This window comes from Suricata suricatta, chromosome 8, assembly GCF_006229205.1.
Source record: "Suricata suricatta isolate VVHF042 chromosome 8, meerkat_22Aug2017_6uvM2_HiC, whole genome shotgun sequence".
Lineage (NCBI taxonomy): Eukaryota > Metazoa > Chordata > Mammalia > Carnivora > Herpestidae > Suricata > Suricata suricatta.
In genome coordinates, this window is record NC_043707.1 from 61,799,562 (window position 1) to 61,819,307 (window position 19,746).

At 36.8% G+C, this 19,746-nt stretch overlaps 1 protein-coding gene across 1 annotated transcript in view; it reads left to right on the forward strand.

The window, feature by feature from the left end:
• DPYD (dihydropyrimidine dehydrogenase) overlaps window positions 1–19,746 on the forward strand; it is an 806,753-nt gene that overhangs the window by 521,478 nt on the left and 265,529 nt on the right. Inside the window, exons 15-16 of the mRNA XM_029948659.1 lie at window positions 5,363–5,431; window positions 14,020–14,103. Coding sequence (XP_029804519.1) covers window positions 5,363–5,431; window positions 14,020–14,103 — 153 coding nt within the window. The remainder of the gene's footprint in view (window positions 1–5,362; window positions 5,432–14,019; window positions 14,104–19,746) is intronic.

Genomic DNA, 19,746 nt, shown 5'->3' on the forward strand with positions numbered 1-19,746 from the left:
CATTCCCACCTCAGTGTCTTTGCACCTGAACTTTCCTCTACTTAGAATGCCAGTTGTCATCCAGTTCCCCTCCCATTCCTCCGTGTAAGGGGCCTTCTTATCTATCATGTCTCAATTCACACAGCCTTTTACTGACCATCACCTGATGGAGGCACTGTGCACCCCAGTGATTCTCCATTACTGTCCTCTAGTATGCCTTCCTAACAATAATCTTGATGTGGAAATAGTTTTAATAATTTTTTTAACTTGTTATGATTTTCTCTCCCTAAAATGTAAGCTACAGGAAGGCAAGGACTTCTTTCATTTTTTAAATCACTTCTGAGTAGAACAATTGCTGGTACATAGTATGCGCTCAAGAAATATCGGTGGGGGTGCCTAGGTGTCTCAGTTAGTTAGGCATCTGACTTGGACACAGGTCATGATATGGTTTGTGAGTTTGAGCCCTGGATCAGGCTCTGCAGTAACAGTGTGAAGCCTGCTTGGGATTCTCTTTCTTTCCCTCTGTCTTTGTGCATCTCCCCTCAAAATAAATAAACAAACTTAAAGAAAAATAAATATTGATTGAGTGTTCAATGGAAAAAACTCTAAGTCAATGTCTTAAACTCCTTTGTATGTCATTTGGTGACTACCACACAGTACATACTCAATTTGCTTGTTAATTAACTGACATTATTTGACATCCCCATTAGACTGTGTATCATAATATGTGAGTTGTAGTTCAAACACTACATAGCATTTGGCTATGCATAAATTTGGCTATGTGTAAATTTGGCTATGTATAAACTAATCCAATAATTTTTAAAATGAGTTATAGAAAATAGAGCACTAGAAATGGCATAATTTAAGTGAAATATAGGCAAAAGTTACTCTGACTTTAAGAAAATGTTTCACTGAATATTTATTTCTAGTAATATAACATGATATCTCACAATATAAAATATCCATCAGTTCTCTTTTTTCAAAGGGAAAAAACAAAACCCTGTCCTTTCTTGCTGGGCTAAAAACCAAGCACATTAAAACACTGAAAGCCTTACTAATCATCAAGGAAAGATTAAATTATGCCCAGTGTCCTTTTAATGTTAATATCTTTTAGCCTGACTCTTTGAAAAATCCTAATATATTTTAATAAAGAATAAAATGATTTGGGAGTCATTTTTATTCCCTTGAAATAAGATGTCGATATGTATTTTTTCAAAACATCACTTGGTTTTAGATTAAGAATATTTAGACTCTGAAGACAATTTGAAATTTAAAAAATGATGTGTATTTTTTCCCTTAAATTGACTTGACTGTTAAAAAATTGCTTAGGAAGTTATTTCAAAAGTGCCAATTTTAGTTTTACATGTAATAATTTTCAAGACTCTAAGTGAAAGAAATCAGAATATAACTTGAATTTTAAGACAAAGTGGTGTGGCTCAGTCAGTTAAGCATTTGATTTCAGCTCAGCTCATGATCTCACAGTTCATGGGTTCAAGCCCCGCATCATGCGCTGTGCTGACAGCTCAGAGCCTGGAGCCTACTTTGGATTCTGTGTCTCCCTCTCTCTCTGCCCCTCCCCTGCTTGTGTGCATGCTCACTCGTGTGCTCTCTCTCTCTCTCTCAAAAAGTGAATAAACATTAAAAAAAAACTTAAAGAAAAAAGACAACGTGGTGTTAGTTTATACATACAGATATGTTAGTGGTACAGCTGGCTTAAAAGTGGCTGTAGCATAGGTCTCTTCCCATCACACATTCTCTACTTTCCTGTCTCTGCTTTATTTTTCCGTCGTGTGACTAGCTTTGGGTGGAGGTGGCAGCATCGGTTAAGTGCAGAGCCCGTCGTTGGTCACCAGCAGCTCTGAATGCGCTTCATTCTAGTTTAGGCACCAGTGAGAAAAAGAATTGTGTACCTTCCCAGCTCCAGTACAGGACTCCGTGGGAGTAGAGCGGCTGATCATAGCGATCATAGTATCTCCTGTTGGAGAAACTTTGTCCAAGTTTTTTGGGCAAGAACATAGAATCTGTTTCAGAAGATGAGGAAGGAAGTGCTTGACTGTTTAGCGCACACACATACAAAACCTACCTCTGCTTAACATAATCTTTCTCTCCCACTGTGGTCACCCTTTCCAGTGGCAGCTCATGCCAAATCATACCCACTCACTGCATCCCCAGGCATCTGGTGGCACCTGTGCTCTTGGGTAATTTTTATTTCTTTCCATCAAGCCCAACTGTGGCTTCTCATGATCCTCAGGACTCAGAAGGTAAATGATGACTTTAACCAACCCCAGCACAATCAATATATATTTGGAGCAATAACAGCTTTGTCAAAATTAAAGAGGCCATTTAGTAAAGTGGAACCAGGTTAGACACTAGTTGAGAGCATATATCATATGTACTAGTCAATGCTAGTAAACACGGTTATTTAAGAGTCATTGACTAGTCCGTGCTAGATTTCCCTGGCAGTGAATGTCTTTGGTCAGCCTACCTGCCTCGCTGGGCCCTGCCCAGGACAAGGATCTTACCTGTTGTCCCCCAAAGAAGCCTGGGAGGGCCAGGCAAGAGGAGGACTTTGTGCTGATTTAGCACCCACTTCACATTTCTATAGGAATGTGAACTTGAGGATTACTTTGCTTTGTCATAATTGGAGGCATTTTTGGTTTTGTTTTTGTTTTTTTTGTCTTGTCTTGATTTAAATAATAAAACTCCCTGAAAACCTTAGTATACTGTTTATTACTTTCAGCATAGAAGCATTCGTATCTAATGCTAAAATCTGTTTTTCATTTTGAATCTTTGGATCTAACCCTACCTTTTAAATTTTAGCAACAAGCCTGGAGGCTCTGCCCATTTCTGAACTCTTTTTTAGTAACTGTTTTCCTTTTAAAATTTGGGTTTTTTTTCATTTGAACTTGAAGCCACTAGGTCAATAGGACTCTGTTCGACCTGCCCCCATTTGATTTTCCTTTCAGAAGGGCTCCCTTTTTTTCATGCAGGGGATACTCACCAGGAGGTATTAGTCTGGTCCTAGAAGATCAGGCATACACTGTAGTATTTCTCAGGTTAATTTTCAAAGTAGGGAGTGGGGCAGAATATCCCTGAGATCATAGATCACTTGGAAAGGGCAGAAAGACCATCTCTTACTGAAGGTTCATAAGTTAGGCTAGTGACCCCTTTTTAACTAGCAAATGGGAAAGCATGGAATTTGACTTTTCCCTTTCTTTTAGCCATTACAGAAAAGGCCAGGCATCATTCTTACATTTGTTTCTCTAGATTCTTAAAAGCTGCGTTAATACCTGACACAAATGTTGAATCTGGAATTCACCCCCAAATAATTGGGCATTCTTAATCTTTCTCCTCTGTTCATTTACTTTCTTCATTTTGTTCTCTCTCTAAAGAGGAATCTTTCTGAACCTGGCTTCAGTATTTTTCATCATTGTCCCACCTTTATCTGACTAATGTTCTGAGATTTTCTCACTCACTCAGATTCAGACTCTCAGATCTTCTCATCCCTCTTTCTCAATTGCTCTGTCTAGTTCACAAGTTCTGTGTATTTTAACATCTGACCCTTTTTTTTCTATCACCAAAACCAAACCCAGATCAGACCTGCTCACTCTTCACTCTGACTTGTGATAATTATTTGCCAACACTTTTCATCAATTGTTTATTTTTCCCCTTCTCTGATTCAAGATATTCATTTTTGATTATTCTTAAAAGGATAAGCTGATAGGGGCACCTAGGTGGCTCAGTCAGTTAAGCATTCAACTTCAGCTCAGGTCATGATCTCATGGTTCATGGGTTTGAGCCCCACATCGGGCTCTGTGCTGCCAGCTCAGAGCCTGGAGCCTGCTTCAGATTCTGTGTCTCTCTCTCCCTCTCTTTCTCTATCCCTCCTCTGCTAAAGTTCTTGTTCTTTCTCTCAAAATAAATAAACAAACACTTTAAAAATTAATTTTAAGAAAAGGATGAGCTGATAAAGCAGCTCCTAAACCTTTGGTGACCTCATTTATTCACTCAGCCTTGTGTGTCAAACACCATGCTGATTATTGTAGGTAAAATGATGAATGATGCAGAGCAGTTCCAGCTCCCATGGAGATTTTAGTCTGTCAGGAGAGAAAAAAATTAACCCAGTGTTAGAGACAGGCTTGTTGTCTCCATGGTTTTCATGGTGTATGATCCCAACTTACTTTCTGTTTCTCTCAGTGTTGAAAGCATTCATCTGACTTTTACAACATATATTTGTTTTGTTTTGATTTGTTTTCTAGACATATATAAGAAAGCTGTGTGTGGTGAGAGCATAGTGACTTTTAGTGGACTCTTCCACCAGACCCAGCAACTTTAGTCTTGGCACAAAGCCTTGGTGGCTCAATTACAGTCTTTAAATGTTAATAATAAAAAAATTAATGACATGTATTGAATGCTTGCTTTAGGCCAGCAAAATCTAGTGGTTAAAACCAAAGATTCCCAATCAAACTGCCTGGGTCTGAGTCCTGGCTCTGCTCTTTATTAGCTATGTAACTTGTACATCTCAGGATCTCAGCATCTTCTATAAAATGGAGAAAATAGAGTTGGGAATGATTAAGTGAATGAAGTAAAAACCATTTAAACAGTACCTAGCACATCATAAGAGCTATATAAGTTTTAGAAATTTCCATTATTACTTTTTTAAGTAAGTAGTACTATTATCTATGTTTAACCAATGAAGAAACTAAATAACTTGCCTGGGGTCACACAGTAATTGGTAGAGTCAGAGTTCTAATGCGGACATTCTGGCTTCAGAGCAAATAGTAGTAGCTACTACTCTATATAGACTCTATTATAGTGTTACTGTAAGACTGTAGTCAAATAGCGTTTAACAAAGTTTAAAACTATAGTGCACTGTGAATATGTAAGGTATTATTATCCATGCTGTAATAAGATATGATGGAAGAAAACACTAATTTATTTCTTTTACATATCTTGATACTTTTAGCCATAGCAGAATTTATATTAATAAACATTTCTATGTCATCATGTAATATAGACAAACCTCTCACATGGACAAATTTATATAAGTCCCACTATCACTTTCTGAGGTTGGCAAATTCCACATTGTTCTCTCCATTTGAAAACTGAGAATGTACAGGACTAGAAAAGTTAAGTAACTTGCATAAGAAGTCGGAGGTAGTAAATAGAAAGTTTCTAAGATAAGTCCAAGGCCCAGAATCTCATCCTTTGCCTCACTGTAATACTGGGCTGTTTTTTCATAATTTGTCTTTCAGTGGATCAAAAACTAATTTTTATAATATAGTTTACTGTTATAAACATAAATATGTAAATATCAATATACCCTTGTGTACAAAAGAATAACCATTTGAACTGACATTCTTTCCTTCTTTTCTTTTTAAAGATTGTGATTGCTAGCATCATGTGCAGTTACAGCAAAAATGACTGGATGGAACTCTCCAAAATGGCTGAGGTAGTGATTTCTCTAGTATATATTTATTTTATTTCTCCTCTTCCATTTGTATTAGTTTTAAATAAAGAGCTGCCATGAAAAATAACACAGTAGACGTAAAATTGAAAGGAAAATGGTAACTTAAAACCTTTCTATTATAATTTGTTTACCCTGTGTTTTCATTAAAATGATGGAAATGTAAATTTAAAAGGAATCTATTCTATAAAAGTGGTCCCTTGGATTTCACACACTACCTAAAAATCCTTTATTCTTTGAATCCATACACTCTTTATTTGCATATTAAGCAAACTGTATATTATGATGGATGCCATGATAAAATTTAATTCTACCTTTGAGAGTGTAACAGGATCTTACCTTGCCTTTAGGCAAACTAGTTTGACAGCAAGAAGAAATTTTGAATATAAAACTCTTGAATATTTAAAATATAAAAGGTTCATTTAATACTCTTCTAGTTTGAATACAGACATGCATAAAATGGTAGGACAGAATGCTCCTGACTGGAACACTAGTCAGCAGGTTTTCTATAATATAAGTTGAATCTTGCACAAATGCAAACAACTGTAACCATGTGCCTCAAATTTGTATTTCAAATAGAAAAATACATACTTAAAATTGTATACTTATGTCCATCATGCTGTCATGAAAAATAATCTAGACAGCATCAGCCAGGGTTTCTTGAAAACCTCTCAGAAATGTAGAAGACTAAATCTAACTGTGCTTATATACTAATGACTCTACATTATAAAATATTATAAAGTCTCTCTTGTATTCGAAACTTGTATCTTATTTGGATATCTTAAAACTATGAAGGAAAAATTACTTCTTGAACTTAAGGGGGTAAAATTAAACATGATCAGTAATTATCTTTGTGATCTTTAGTGCTGAGTCCACATTATACATGTATTTACCTAATTGACCATGAAATCTTCCACAGAACCTGTGCTTGGCATGAGCTTTGCCAATTTTAAGCTGACTATGATGAATGGTTTTATCATGCTGCTTGCTTCTCTGCCTTTCTGTAGAATAAAATACTTTAAAACAAATAGTTTCTTCAGTAATGAGCATTAACTTTTAAATAAGCAAATTTTACTTTTAAAAAGTCAAAAGACTTTCTATTAGTAACATACCAACCAGGTTAAAGACATTTTCCACATTCTTTAATTGCAGTTTTATTTAATATCATTTTCTAAGTACTCATAGCAACAACAACAAAAAATGAAGAGCAAAAAGAAAGGAAAGAGAATTAAAAGAAGGACAAAATTTTTAAAAAGAAAAAGTTATGCTTTCCATTCAGTCAAACCAGTGTGTAGAATCTCCCCACAGAGAAACCATCCACATATCAAGAAGGTCAATCTATAGATGCTTGCAATTAAAAAAAAAAAAAGCTTTCCTATAATCTTAAAATATGGGCCATCCCAGGGCACGCCACATGAAGGTACCATCCCCTGGAGGGAACATCCCCCTGGAAGGCTGTGTTTGGCAGCATGATGCTTCAGACCTCATATGATAGGTACCCAATAACGCTTTGCAGGATCAGTTTTGTCTTTATGAATGCATGCTCCAAAAAGATTAAAACAGATTTTTTTTTACAATGGAAGAGCCCACATTCAAACAAACCACCACCAACAACAGAAAAACATCTAAGCCAAACTTACTATACTGCTTACAATGTACATTTCTTTGGGGGTGTGATAATGGGTGGTAAGAAATCAGAGATACCACACCAGCTGTTCTAGCATGAGTTGTAAGTTCAGCAAATGACTTAATGTGATGATGAATATACTTTAAATTCATGAAGTTCCTCTCCTTATAGTAGATTAATTTTTGAATTACACAATAGGGAACCGAGGAAATCTGTTATGAGCTCTTTACTGTTATATCTGTAAACAGAAATGACACATGTGTAACAGCAGGGCAGATCAAGTTGTACAAGAACATGAAAGAGTAAAGCCTGAGAAACTGTGTCACAATGAAAATTTGCACATGGAAGGACCACGGATTATTTGTTTCACAAGAGGCTACCACTATGTTTTCCTATTCTTTTTTTTAAGTTTATTTATTTATTTTAAGAGAGAGAGAGGGAAAGAGAGAAGGAGCAAGTGGGAGAGGAGCAGAGAGAGGGAGAGACAGAATCCAAAGCAGACTTTGTGCTGTCAGTGCAAAGCCTGATGCAGGGCTTTCACTCAGAAACTGTGAGGTCATGATCTGAGCCGAGATCAAGAGTAAGATGCTTAACCAACTGATACACCCAGGTGCCCCAATATTTTACTATTCTAAATGCACACTTAAGACCATGTGTGGTTAAAAAAAAAAGTAGAACCTAGGTACATTCTTAAAAAATATACTGAATACAACTAAATTATATTTTTAAATGTTAATGTATATCTAGTATATCATCTTTACCATGTACATATTTTTATTTTATTTTTTTAGTGTTTATTTTTTGAGAGAGAGAGAGAGAGAATGGAGGAGGTCAGAGAGAGAGGGAATAGAATCTGAAACAGGCTGCAGGTTCTGAGCTGTCAGTACAGAACCAACACAGGGCTCAAACTCATGAACCATGAGATCATGACCTGAGACAAAGTCAACCACTTAGCCAACTGAGCCACCAAAGAGCCTCTATTGTGTACATATTTTTAAAACATATTCCTTTAAGTTCATTTATTTATTTTGAGAGAAAGAGAAAGAAAGCGAGCACGTGTGTGTAGGGAAGGGTAGAGAGAAGGAAAAAAAGAATCCCAAGCTGGCTCTGTGCTGTCAGTGCAGAACCCCATGCAGGACTTGATCGCACAAACCATGAGATCATGGCCTGAGCCAAAGTCACGAGTCAGACACTTAACCAACTGAGCCACCAATGTGCTTCTATCATGTGAATATTTTTTTGAAAGCTTTGTTTTCTCCTGGAAATAGAACCATACTGAACCAAGCCTTCCTTTTCACTCTAACCCAAGAATGCACCTCTTTTTATTGTTGTCTTTTACATATTCTTGAACCTGTTTTGAATTTGTTGTTTTGCGAACACCATAAAAAAAGCAGCAGCCTCAAGAAAGCTTAGTGTCAAATCAGTAGCATCATTAGAGTCTGCTCAAGTTTTCCGTATCTGATCATAAGCTTTCTTACTTTTCTGGGGCATGGATAACCTATTCCAATTCCATGCAAAAAAAGAGCTATGGAACACCTACTATGTGCAAAGTGTCTTGCCAGGCCAAACAAAGGTGAATAAGACATAGCATCTGCAGTACTGTAAAGATACCACAGTCAGAAAGGTCAGAAAGACACCAAACTGTACCATGCTGAAAGCTGTCAATATCAGGTCTTAAACAGATCTTGACCTGATTTTAATAGATCTTGAATCCATTTCTTTCTTACTGCATATTAGCTTAGAAAACAGAGTCTGTGTCAAAATTAACATGAACATGAAGATGCTTTAGTGAAGGATACAACCCCAGAGCAGGAAGGGTGGGGAAAAAGGGAAATGAGATAGGAAAAAGGGAAAGCGGATCCTGTGTGATACATTCCAGAGCTGGCTCCAGCTTCACAGGAAAATGGAGCTAATTACTCTGTCATGTGGGCTGGAGAGTGCTTTGTGAAGTCATCCTGCCTCACCACAGTTTAGAGGAGAGGAAGGGTGAGAGATGTACCTACTGACTCCTTTCTTGTCTCTCACCAGTCAAATTTCATATCCGGGACTCTGCCTTCCTCTGCACTCCTGGGTTGTGTATCCTGCCCCTTTTAGGGCAGCTGCTAACAGGGAAGCCAAAAATCACACCATGTTGTGAGATGTTTCTTGTTTCTTATTTGATGTGTCTTGTGAGACATTGTGACATCTTAACTCAGAAATGGAGGAAAAACCCAGAGCCTCTTGGTCAGGCATGGGCACGGGCACTTCTGGGGCTGTCACTTTGACAGGTGCAGTGGAGGCTATGGCAAAGCCTGGCTCCCCTGCTGAGGGAGCTGTGAGAGCTGGCGGTGGTAGGAGTTGTGAGAACCGCAGCAGGGACTGAGGTCTCTTCTCAAGCCAGTGGCAAAAGCTCGAGTGGCAAGTAAGGCCATCAGATTTGAAGCAGCAGATAAATTGAGTATGGCTCAATCTGCATTGCTGCTGCCCTAATCCAAGTTCATGAGACAGAGCCACTCCTCTTCTTGCCCTCAGGCAATGCACTCTCTTTCTTAAGATACAAAATTCTTACCTTAACCTGTAAGTCCTGCGTGGTCTGTCTGGTCCCTGCCTGGTTCCTGAGCATCTTTCAAGTTTTGTATCCATATCCCAGCACCCACTGGCCTCCTCTTACTCCTCTGACATACTCGTAACTGAGAGCCTTTGCTGTTTTCTTGGCCTGGAACAGAAGCCAACTTACCATAAAACCAGTGAAACATAAATCAGGGCTCTTCCTTGCTCAAGTTCACTTCTATGCCCCTGTACCTACTTTTGTATTTATAATTTTTACTCATTTTTTTATCTTAAAGAAGTTTTCCCGATTTGTTTGTGCTTCAGGCTCCTCAAAATCTAGGTGTACTCTGGCTATGCTTTCCTTTGTGGCATTTAATACAGTGGTAATCAGCCATGGTGTCATTTACTCTTTACCAAATCCACTTCAGAGTAGTTTAAGATCCTGGAGAACTCATACCTCTAGTTTTGAATAGATGAGACTAGATGATAGTGTTGCGACATAGAAAGTCAACATTGGGCATTGTATATTCTTAAAAGATGAAATTAAGAGAAAATTCAACAAGTGTACCTTTCATCCCACCAAGGGAAACCCTCACCCTGTCTGGGCTCTGATGCTTTTTGCCAGTCCCCACCACCTGTGGAAGCCATTGCTTACCACTTGGGCTCTGAGATACTACATCAAGCTACCTTCCACATGGACATCCATCTCATCCTTCTTGGGCTCTGGATCCTCCTAATCCTCTAGGTCAGCTACCTTGCTTTGTCTCACCCAATGACTTTAAAGCTATATGGATCAGGAAGGAAGGGAGGGGTAGGAGAGTGAGAAGAGGAATAATTTTATATCTGATTTTGTTGTATATACTATGCAAAGGTTGTTTTTGCTATTCTAGTTTCTCTGAGAGATTTTATAAAGTGATTCAGAGAATTTTAGAAACTACACTGCTACCATTATTCTGATAATTACTTAGAATAGTTTGTTTTTGGGGGGCACGCCTGGGTGATTAAGTTCATTAAGCATCTGACTGACAGGTCATGATCTCATGGTTCGTGAGTTGGAGCCCTGGGTCGGGCTCTGTGCTGACAGCTCAGATCCAGAAGTCAGCTTCAGATTCTGTGTCTCCCTCTCTCTCTGCCTCTCCCCCAACTTCTTTCTCTCTCTCTCTCCCTCTCTTTATCTCTGTTTCTCAAAAATAAATAAACATTTAAAAATTTTTAGAATAGGCTTTTTCTTCCCCCCCCCCCATTCGCGAAGTATAAGTAGTTATTTGAATCATTTCACAGGTCAAGACTGGAGAAAGGCTAGTTGACGATTCTAATTGGATGCCTGGAGGATGGATAGATGGATGGACAAAGAAACAGATAGATAGACAGTAATTGCTTACACTTGCATAATGTTTACTATAATCCAGAACTGTTCTAAGTCATTCATTTTTATTTATTTATTTAAAAAAAATTTTAATGTCTTTTATTTATTTTTGAGAGACAGAGAGACAGTGCGAGCAGGGGAGGGACAGAGAGAGAGAGGAGACACAGAATCTGAAGCAGGCTCCAGGCTCTGAGCTAGCTGTCAGCACAGAGCCTGACACGGGGCTCAAACCCATGAACAGTGAGATCATGACCTGAGCCAAAGCCAGATGCTTAACCGATGCCCCTAAATCATTCATTTTTATTAAATTGATTTTTATTTTCCAAAAGCAACCTATGAATTATTTCCATTGTTTTCCACTTTTTGCGGATGAGGAAACTGAAGCAAAAGATAGTTAAATAATATGCGAAGACCACACAGGTACTATGTAGTAAGAGCGAGATTCAAACCCATAAAATCTTCCTCTAGAGTTTAGGCTATTAACATATATATTCTGCTTCATATAAATAAATAGGTGATAAGCAGATAATGTATGAAATTAGAAACAGCCAATTTTCTATGTCATGGCCTTCACTAGATTACTTTATTGTGTAATCATTTAGGTTAGGTAGAATAAACTCTGGGCTAAAAGAGTAAACTAAAAAGCTTGTAACTAACAGGAGTCAGAATGCATGCCTAGTTTCAGTTAATTTAACATTTCATGCTAATTCAGCAATTAAGCCTTTTTGAATGCATATAGTTGCTTGGAAATGGAATTAACTGCCTTTTAAGGGGGTGTACATCCTGTGACAAGAATATTCAAGCAGAGGCCGAATGAATGTTCTCTGACTCTTGGTGTCACCTTGAGCAGGATTATCTCAGTTTTGAGATAATCAAAGGCCTTTTCAGATGTGTTTGATGGGTCGATGTTTTTATGTATGTATAATACTGGGGAAGTCTTTATTAATTAGTCACTGGAAAGCCTTTAAATTGGATAGGTGGTTTTACAAGATTTTAATTTTACTTCAAGTTTAGAAGCTTTAAGGATGTTAAATGTTACATCTTGTTAACACACTGTATCAACCCCAGACTTGGAATTAATGATTCCTGATAAGTTATAATAGTGACTAAGAACATAGGCTCTGGACTCAAAACGCTTGGTTTTAAGACCCTACTCTCCTTTACAAGATGAGATATATTAAGCAAGTCACGTGAACTCTTTGTAAACTCTGCTTTATCATTTGTAAAATAGGGATAATGATATACCTCACGACAAAGAGCCTAGTAAAGTATCTGGCATATTGCAAGTAAGCACTCAGTGAATATTGAGTTGTTATTATTATCTAAGTTATTATTGTCTAATTGTAAACTTACCTTGCACTTACAATTTAGGAAATACGTATAATGTAAATATGTACAAATATCACCTAAAGTTTATCTAGTCCATAATGTTATTGAACTGATTTGCTATTAATTGCTGCATTTCAGCTAAATAAAGAAGTCTAAAGGAACTATTTGAAACAAGTAAGACTAAGAAAAATGCAATACTATATATAATTGCGATGTACAATCTTTTAATTTAGCTGGTAGTTCCCACATGACATGGTTTTGAGATAGGTCCTATTATCTAGAGTTAATACTTGAGTAGATGGAGACAAAGAAGATTCACTGACTTCCTATAGTATCCCCAATTCTTCAGCAATCCTAGAATTAGAACTCAGAATTTAGGCTGTGCTTTGTTCAACTCACCGCCAAAGCAGCAAGAAAAAAAATAGCATGATTCATGGTAATTTTCAGATAATATGAAGCATTTTAAAACTGAATTAGGAAATCAGAAGCCATAATGAAACTGTATTAGAAAACAAGCCAGATGATCCAATGAACTTTCACAAATGTGTAAAAGAAAAAGCAGACTCACTCATGAACAGGAGATGGTTAAGAAAGTCAACTGAGAAATAGCTAACTAGAATTCTTCATTTTGTTGGGGTCCTAATTACAATTTATAAAGCATTAAAAAAAACCAGACTAAAATCTTGAACAATTAGGAAGAAAAGTGAGCCCTTGAAGAAATAGCTACGTCTGTGATACACTTCGAAAATAGTGAACTCTATTTTTAAAGGCTTTGCAAGATGTGATAGACATGCTATATAATGTTATGGAAACTGACTCAAGCTTCTAGTTGACCTTATTTAAAGAGAAATTGTGGTGTTGGAGAAATTCTAGAAGTTAGGTAAAATAATATACAAATTTGAATCATTTTGTTTATCCCATCCCTCAAATTATCATATTAAACTATTTAAAAAAGTGGTTTGCTTGTTCATAGAATTTTTCACAGAAGACTTCTCAAGAATTCTATGATTCTTCAAGTAGTCTAAGAACACTAAGAGTGAACTAATGTGTTCATTTTTCCAGGACCCAGTTTGTATACTCATGATTCAATGAGTTAAAATGGAATCTTATTTAATTTTTAAAGACAAAACTATCTGCACTTCATGTTTGTTATCACGGACTTATTTTCAGTACAATACAATTGATTTTCAGTTAAAAACATTTAAAATTTTACTTGTATGCATTCCAGGTAGCCTACTGATTTTTCTTTGCATTGCTATTTCCAGGACCAAGTATCTAGAATTAGTAGGATATTCTATAAAAATAGAGACTGCGTAGGGAAGAATAAATGGGATGTCAAACAGACCAGAGTTAAAATCTCTGCTGTGTCACTTAATACACCAGGCTTGTCATTAACTCCCCTGTGTTTCAGTTTCCTTGTCTGCAAATTTGGTGTCCTGCTAATCCAAGGATTATGAGACTTAGAGACACCGATCTAAAGCACATAGAGCAGTGAGCGTCCTCTTATAAGCACTTAAAAATATTTGCTGTTGCTATAATTGATGTTGTTATAGAAACTCTAATTTGAGAGTCAGAGTATACCTCACAAGACAGCTATAATGCAGAAAAGAGAAGAGTTTAAATTTGACAAATATGACCTATGTTGAGTTATGAATGGTAAAAGCACATTGGGCTGCAAATAAAGCTTTGCCTTTTCTTTCATTTTCCTTCCCGGTTGTAAAGGCTTCTGGAGCAGATGCCCTGGAGTTAAATTTATCGTGTCCACATGGCATGGGAGAAAGAGGAATGGGCCTGGCCTGCGGGCAGGTAAGGACCTCAACAGCTGCCGTCACGTATTTCTGTGTGACAGAACAGGCCCCTGCAGGGGTAGTAAGGGTACCTTAGGCAAGAAGATGTGTGGATCAGAGGGCTGGCTTGAGACTTCCAGGTCTGCATTGTTTAAATATTTAGTGCTTAAAAAGTGGAAAATGGGGGAAAGTGAAATTACAGCAACTGTTTAGTTTTATTGAGGAAAATATCACATTATGTGCTTGACAGGAAGCAATATCATAACAAATAGTTTTCAAAAGCACTGAAGCAGAATTAGCTGATTTCAGATGCAGTGTTCTTTATTCATTCCTGATGCTGATCCAGTTTCCCTGGAGCAATATACTGTACAAAATGCATTGTTCGTAGTGATTTTGTAGTAAATGGGGCACAGCACAAATTGCATTTTACATTTTTTAGCATATGATCATTATTCCCTAACTGTGTTTTGGGAGTTGCAAAAAGACTTTGATGCTATTTTTATTTTGGGATACAATAAATGGAACCTCCATGCTAAAATACTTTCAAAAACCTGATAAATGAAATGTGGAAATATATGTTAATATGTAGAAAATGCCATATCTTTATGTAACTAGATACAGTGTCGTATATTAAGGAGCAAGGTAAAAGTTTAATGCTAAAACGGTGAGTGTTTTGCATCTAATTTAGCCTTTAAGACCAAAGGGAAATGGTGTGAATTAAATAATATGAAATGTTGTCATTTGTGACAAATTTTTTCATCCCAGAAAGTTTACTTTTGTCTTTATGTCTGGTACAGGGATTTGTACATAGTAGGTGCTCAATTCTTTTTCTTTTTTTTTCAAGTTCTTGGATTATCTGAATTAAACTTAGAGGCCAGAGGCTCTTAATTTGGAAGGGCAAAAATTTCTGCTTATTCAAATGAACCTAGGTTGCTATTTTCATATTAGCATTCAGGGAGGATTTTAAAGAACCTTGTAAATATTTAATTAACATTCAGAATAGATTTGTGACTTAGGAAGGAACCGTTCTCTTGCAGCAGCAGGAGAGGAGGGCCTAGTCCAATGTTTCTCAAGAATATCCTCTGTTCATTCACAACAGGTTACCCAGAAGACCAGTAAGTGTGGTGACAGAACCATGCCTCAGAATTAGTAGAGGAAAAATATCATTGTATTAAATCATGACTTCTATGAGACGATGATTGGGTGACAGTTAGTGTGTCAAGGTGTATAACTTGGTTGAAATGAGAGAGGCTTTTAAAAAGGACCGCTGGAACAGGGCGAGGTGGTCAAGGTTCTCTATCCCTTCCACAGTTTCTGAAATGTTTTTAGTTACATGGATAAGAACAGCTGTGGAAAATTTAAATCTATTGACTAATGTGTTAAAGGAGGAAGCGTTTTAATGTGTATTTCTTGCTACAGAAATGACAATTATTTTGAAAATGTTGCCCAACCTTGTGCTTAATTTCTGGAGTGGGCTTTTTGCTCTATGAACACATCTGAACTTACCCAGCTGTTAAGTGTCTTAGATGTATCCTCTCCAGTGAGTTATTTAGATACATAAATTTCTGCACAGCCTTTGACTGAATGAGGATGCCAAGCATTAAAATTTTGCAGATTTAGTATTAAGATTTCTAAAACTCTTGGAAAACATGTTCCAAAAACCATGACACCTTAGGCTGAAGAAAACTTGGGGGCATTGCCATTTCACTTGTTAATTATAATCTCTAAAATGAAACCAGTTCTTCCTATTAGCCATGTTTAGAAATTTTCTTTTGAATTATATTCTTTTTTTTATTCATAATTTAAAAATGCAACTAATTTAATTATTTTTGATCCAACATATTCTAAATGATTATTCTGCCTCAGGACACATGAATATTTGACATTTTAAGTGGAGGGATGGAAGAATATTAGTGCATTTAAAAAAACTTTACTGTGACTTTTTAGGGTGGGCACAAGCTTGTCTAGGGCTTATTCATCTTTTCCCACACTTCCTTTTTATTTCTTTCTCTATCTCCTATTCCTATTGCCTCTTCCTTTTTTTTTTTTGAGATTCCTAGTCTTAACTACTTGTAAGTTGGTGGAATGGGAAATTTGTACTCAGTGTTGAGGAACTGAGAAGCCATTCTAATTCCTCTTCCCCATTGTAGTGTGATCCTGCATTCCATCTTTTGGAAACTCTGTTTGTGCAAAGCACAGAGCTGTGTGCATTGGTAGAGCCTGATAAGTGTTACCTTCATGAATGAAACAAACTAACATTAGTTCCATGCCTAGAAGATTTACCTATTGGAAAGACTGTGTTGTACTTTTCCACTTCTGGTGTTTCCAGAAATAATCATAATTTTAGCCTTTTAAGAAGAGACAGAATATCAGTGTAGTACATTTTTCTCTCTAAACATATTTTTCTTCCATTACCTCATATATTTTATCACAAGTATATAATAAGTGAAAAATAGTGCCTTTGTAGCTAAGTGATCTTATATTAACTACATATGTATATACTTAGACATATAGCTATATATTTCAGTTCTTTATAAATGTTCCTATAAGTGACTAAATACTGTGAAATTCTTGAACAGAGAAGGCTGTAACCTCTACTCCACAACATACAGAAATCATATTTATTTATTTATAATTTGTAGAAATAAAGAAAACCTCAAACTGACCTTGGGAATTTGAGCTGTATATTTCCTGCAAAGTGAAATTTCATATAACATCCTAAGCACTTAACATAACACTTGCGAAGTGTCCAAAGGCAGTCTCATTCCTTATTCTTTCCATCAACAGCCTACATTACCTTGATCAAGCCACTCACTCCTCTGAAATATCAGTTCCCATCTCTAAACTAGATGATCTTCCAGTGCCTTCCGGCGTCACTATTCTGTGAACCCTAACATTATAGGTAACAGGTGAAGATGTTATTTCTAACCTACCCGTAAAAGCATTAATAAAACAAAAAACAGCTAAAGAAATAAATGAACTCGTATTATATTGTTCTTTTTAAAAACACTTTAACATCTTCCCCAGCCTGCATAAAAGTCACTGTGTTACACATGAGATTCTTAATTATTTTTACATTGATCAGTGCTGCTGCTCAGTTTTTGGTATATTTTCCTGTATTTGATGAATGAATATCTAAGTAGCCATTGTTTTAAAAAGGTCTGGCTTAAGAATACTTTGTAATTTGTACTTGGTGTGACTAACACAGAACCTTTGGTCTTTGTCTTCTGTCTGCCAGCTTGTGCTCTTCTATCACATTTTGCCATTTTAGTAAACGGAACCCCCCAATAACATTGATGCTCAAGCAAAAGTGAAAATATGCCCCAGCTTTGGTTGTCTATATTCCAAAGTGTCAGAGTTATACTAAAACATGAAAAAATATTTTTGGTTTCCTTCTTCTCCTCACCATAACCCTCTGAATAGGTTGAGTTTGTATCCCATTGTACAACAAGAAAAACAAGAGTAAAATAAAAACAAAAACAAAATAACAATGAAAAACTGAGGTCCCCATGCTTTCCAGGTTGCAAATCTGGTCAACGGTTGCCAAGGCCTGAGCTTTAATTAGCATGTGAGCCTGAATATAGGTAAGTCAAGTCGTCAAGAGCAATTCCTAGTAAATTAGTATTCCAGTGTCAGCATTAAATATTATTATTATTAACTGAAAGTTCAGTGCAAGACTAAGTAATCTCTAAAATCTTTGTAGTTCTAAATTCCCATTTCTCTAAATATATGGAAACACAAGCAAATCTGTATCTACTATTTAGATGTTGCATCTTCCAGGAGTAAGGGAGCCTCCCTGATGCCTTAACATTCAGATTTAAAGCTGTCTACATTCAGTCTACTAATTTCCTCTACCAGCGTATTACTTTATAAATGTATGGAACTATAATAAAGTCTATAAAATTCAGATAAAATGGCACCTCTTTGAGATCTTTACCTTTTCCCAAATACGAAGTGTTCTTATGGCATTGGGTGAATACCCCTCTTTTGTCCTTGAATAATTATATTGAGCATTTTTAATTCCATCCTACAGAACCTTCAGTTCAGACAAGAGCTGAAGAACGTGTTTCTCTTATTGTTTATTTTGTTTATGAAATTGTTACCAACATTCAAAAAAGAGGTGGATTTGAGAGGAACATCCGATTTCTTACTTCTCTTGAAGTGAGACATGGCCACAGGCGACCTGCATGGCCGTGCAGCAATGAGGAGTTGGACCTTACTTGCCCTCCTTTAAGACTGCATGTGGTTCACGTAGATAGCAGCAAACATTTGACCAAGGATAAGTGTTTCTTCCCAAGCATGGATTTGATCAGTATGTGCTTCTCCAATTCAGCCTTTAAATATCAAAACCAACCCTTCCCAAGAATTTTGCTTATCTGCCGTGTTCTAATATTGAACAGTCTCTAAGCTGCCCTCCTTAGCCAGTAGTACCTTTAATTATTAGGCCCTCCATCAGCTACCAAAAGAGAAACAATTGATGGGGGTTATGGATGGAAGGCATGGGATAGGATGTCGTGCCTTCCTACCTTCTTATGTTATCTTCCACAAGGCAGAAAGGAAACAAGAGGCAGCTCCACAGGACTTCTCAGTACTAGTTATGCAGTCCTCTTGAAACAATTTTTTCCTGCCATCGGAAAACACTAAATTTTAAAGCTTTTTCTTGTATTACTTTTCACACAAGCCATTTACTTTTTTACCTTGTTTGTGTCAGTGAGGTGACATAGTAAAGCACAGACTTCTAGAACTGAGAAGAACCTTAAAGATTTTCCAGTTTAACCCCATTATTTATAGGAAAATATTGGGGCCTGGGAAGATACTTAATTTGCCTTTGCCAGAGGTAACCAAACTAGCAGGGTCCATGGCCTTTGATGCCCTTGTCAGTGACCCACATCTGGTGCTCTGTCCATTTCATATAGGTCATTTGGGTGTATCCAAATCTCTAGCTAAACTGAATAAGCCAGTACAGCGCCCTGGCTCCGTACCTTTCTGCATGCTATTATTTTCTCTGCCTGGAATTCATATCTTTTCAACTGAAATTATCCAAATAGAAATCACCTGTCTAATTCTATTTTAAATGACATCTAATCTATTAACTGAGTATGTCTTATCAGTCAACTAAACTTTCCATGAGGAAGAAAAAAGAATATACTGTATATGAACAGGTTTAAAGGTGGATACTAGATGCATACTCTCATTTGAATCTGTGGTAACCTAGAGATTGAATCCCTGTTAGTGAATTTGAATGTCTTTACCCAACAATTCTAAGAGGCTACAACGATGTTAGTTCCTTGGCCCTAATAGGATTCCCATTTTTCAGTCGTTTGGATGCCTTCCTCAGAGGTGTGACCTGCTAAATAGTGCATACCTATTTCAGTAAAGACTCCTTTGGACAGAAAATTCCAAAATGATAGTATAATTAGAAGGAAGACCACTGTAGCTTCACAGTTCAAGTAATGTCTAAAGAAAGATGATAAAGATGATGGTGCCGTTGTTATTACCTGCTATGTCTTGTTCTCTCCCAGCTCCCTCCATTTATTTACACACATCCTCTGCATAGAATTTCTAAACAGTGAAATGTTTAATACAAACATTCTTAACATTAATTTTATCATCAGGAAATAGATACACAGTCCTGCTTTCATGCTGATTTAACTAAGTAAGA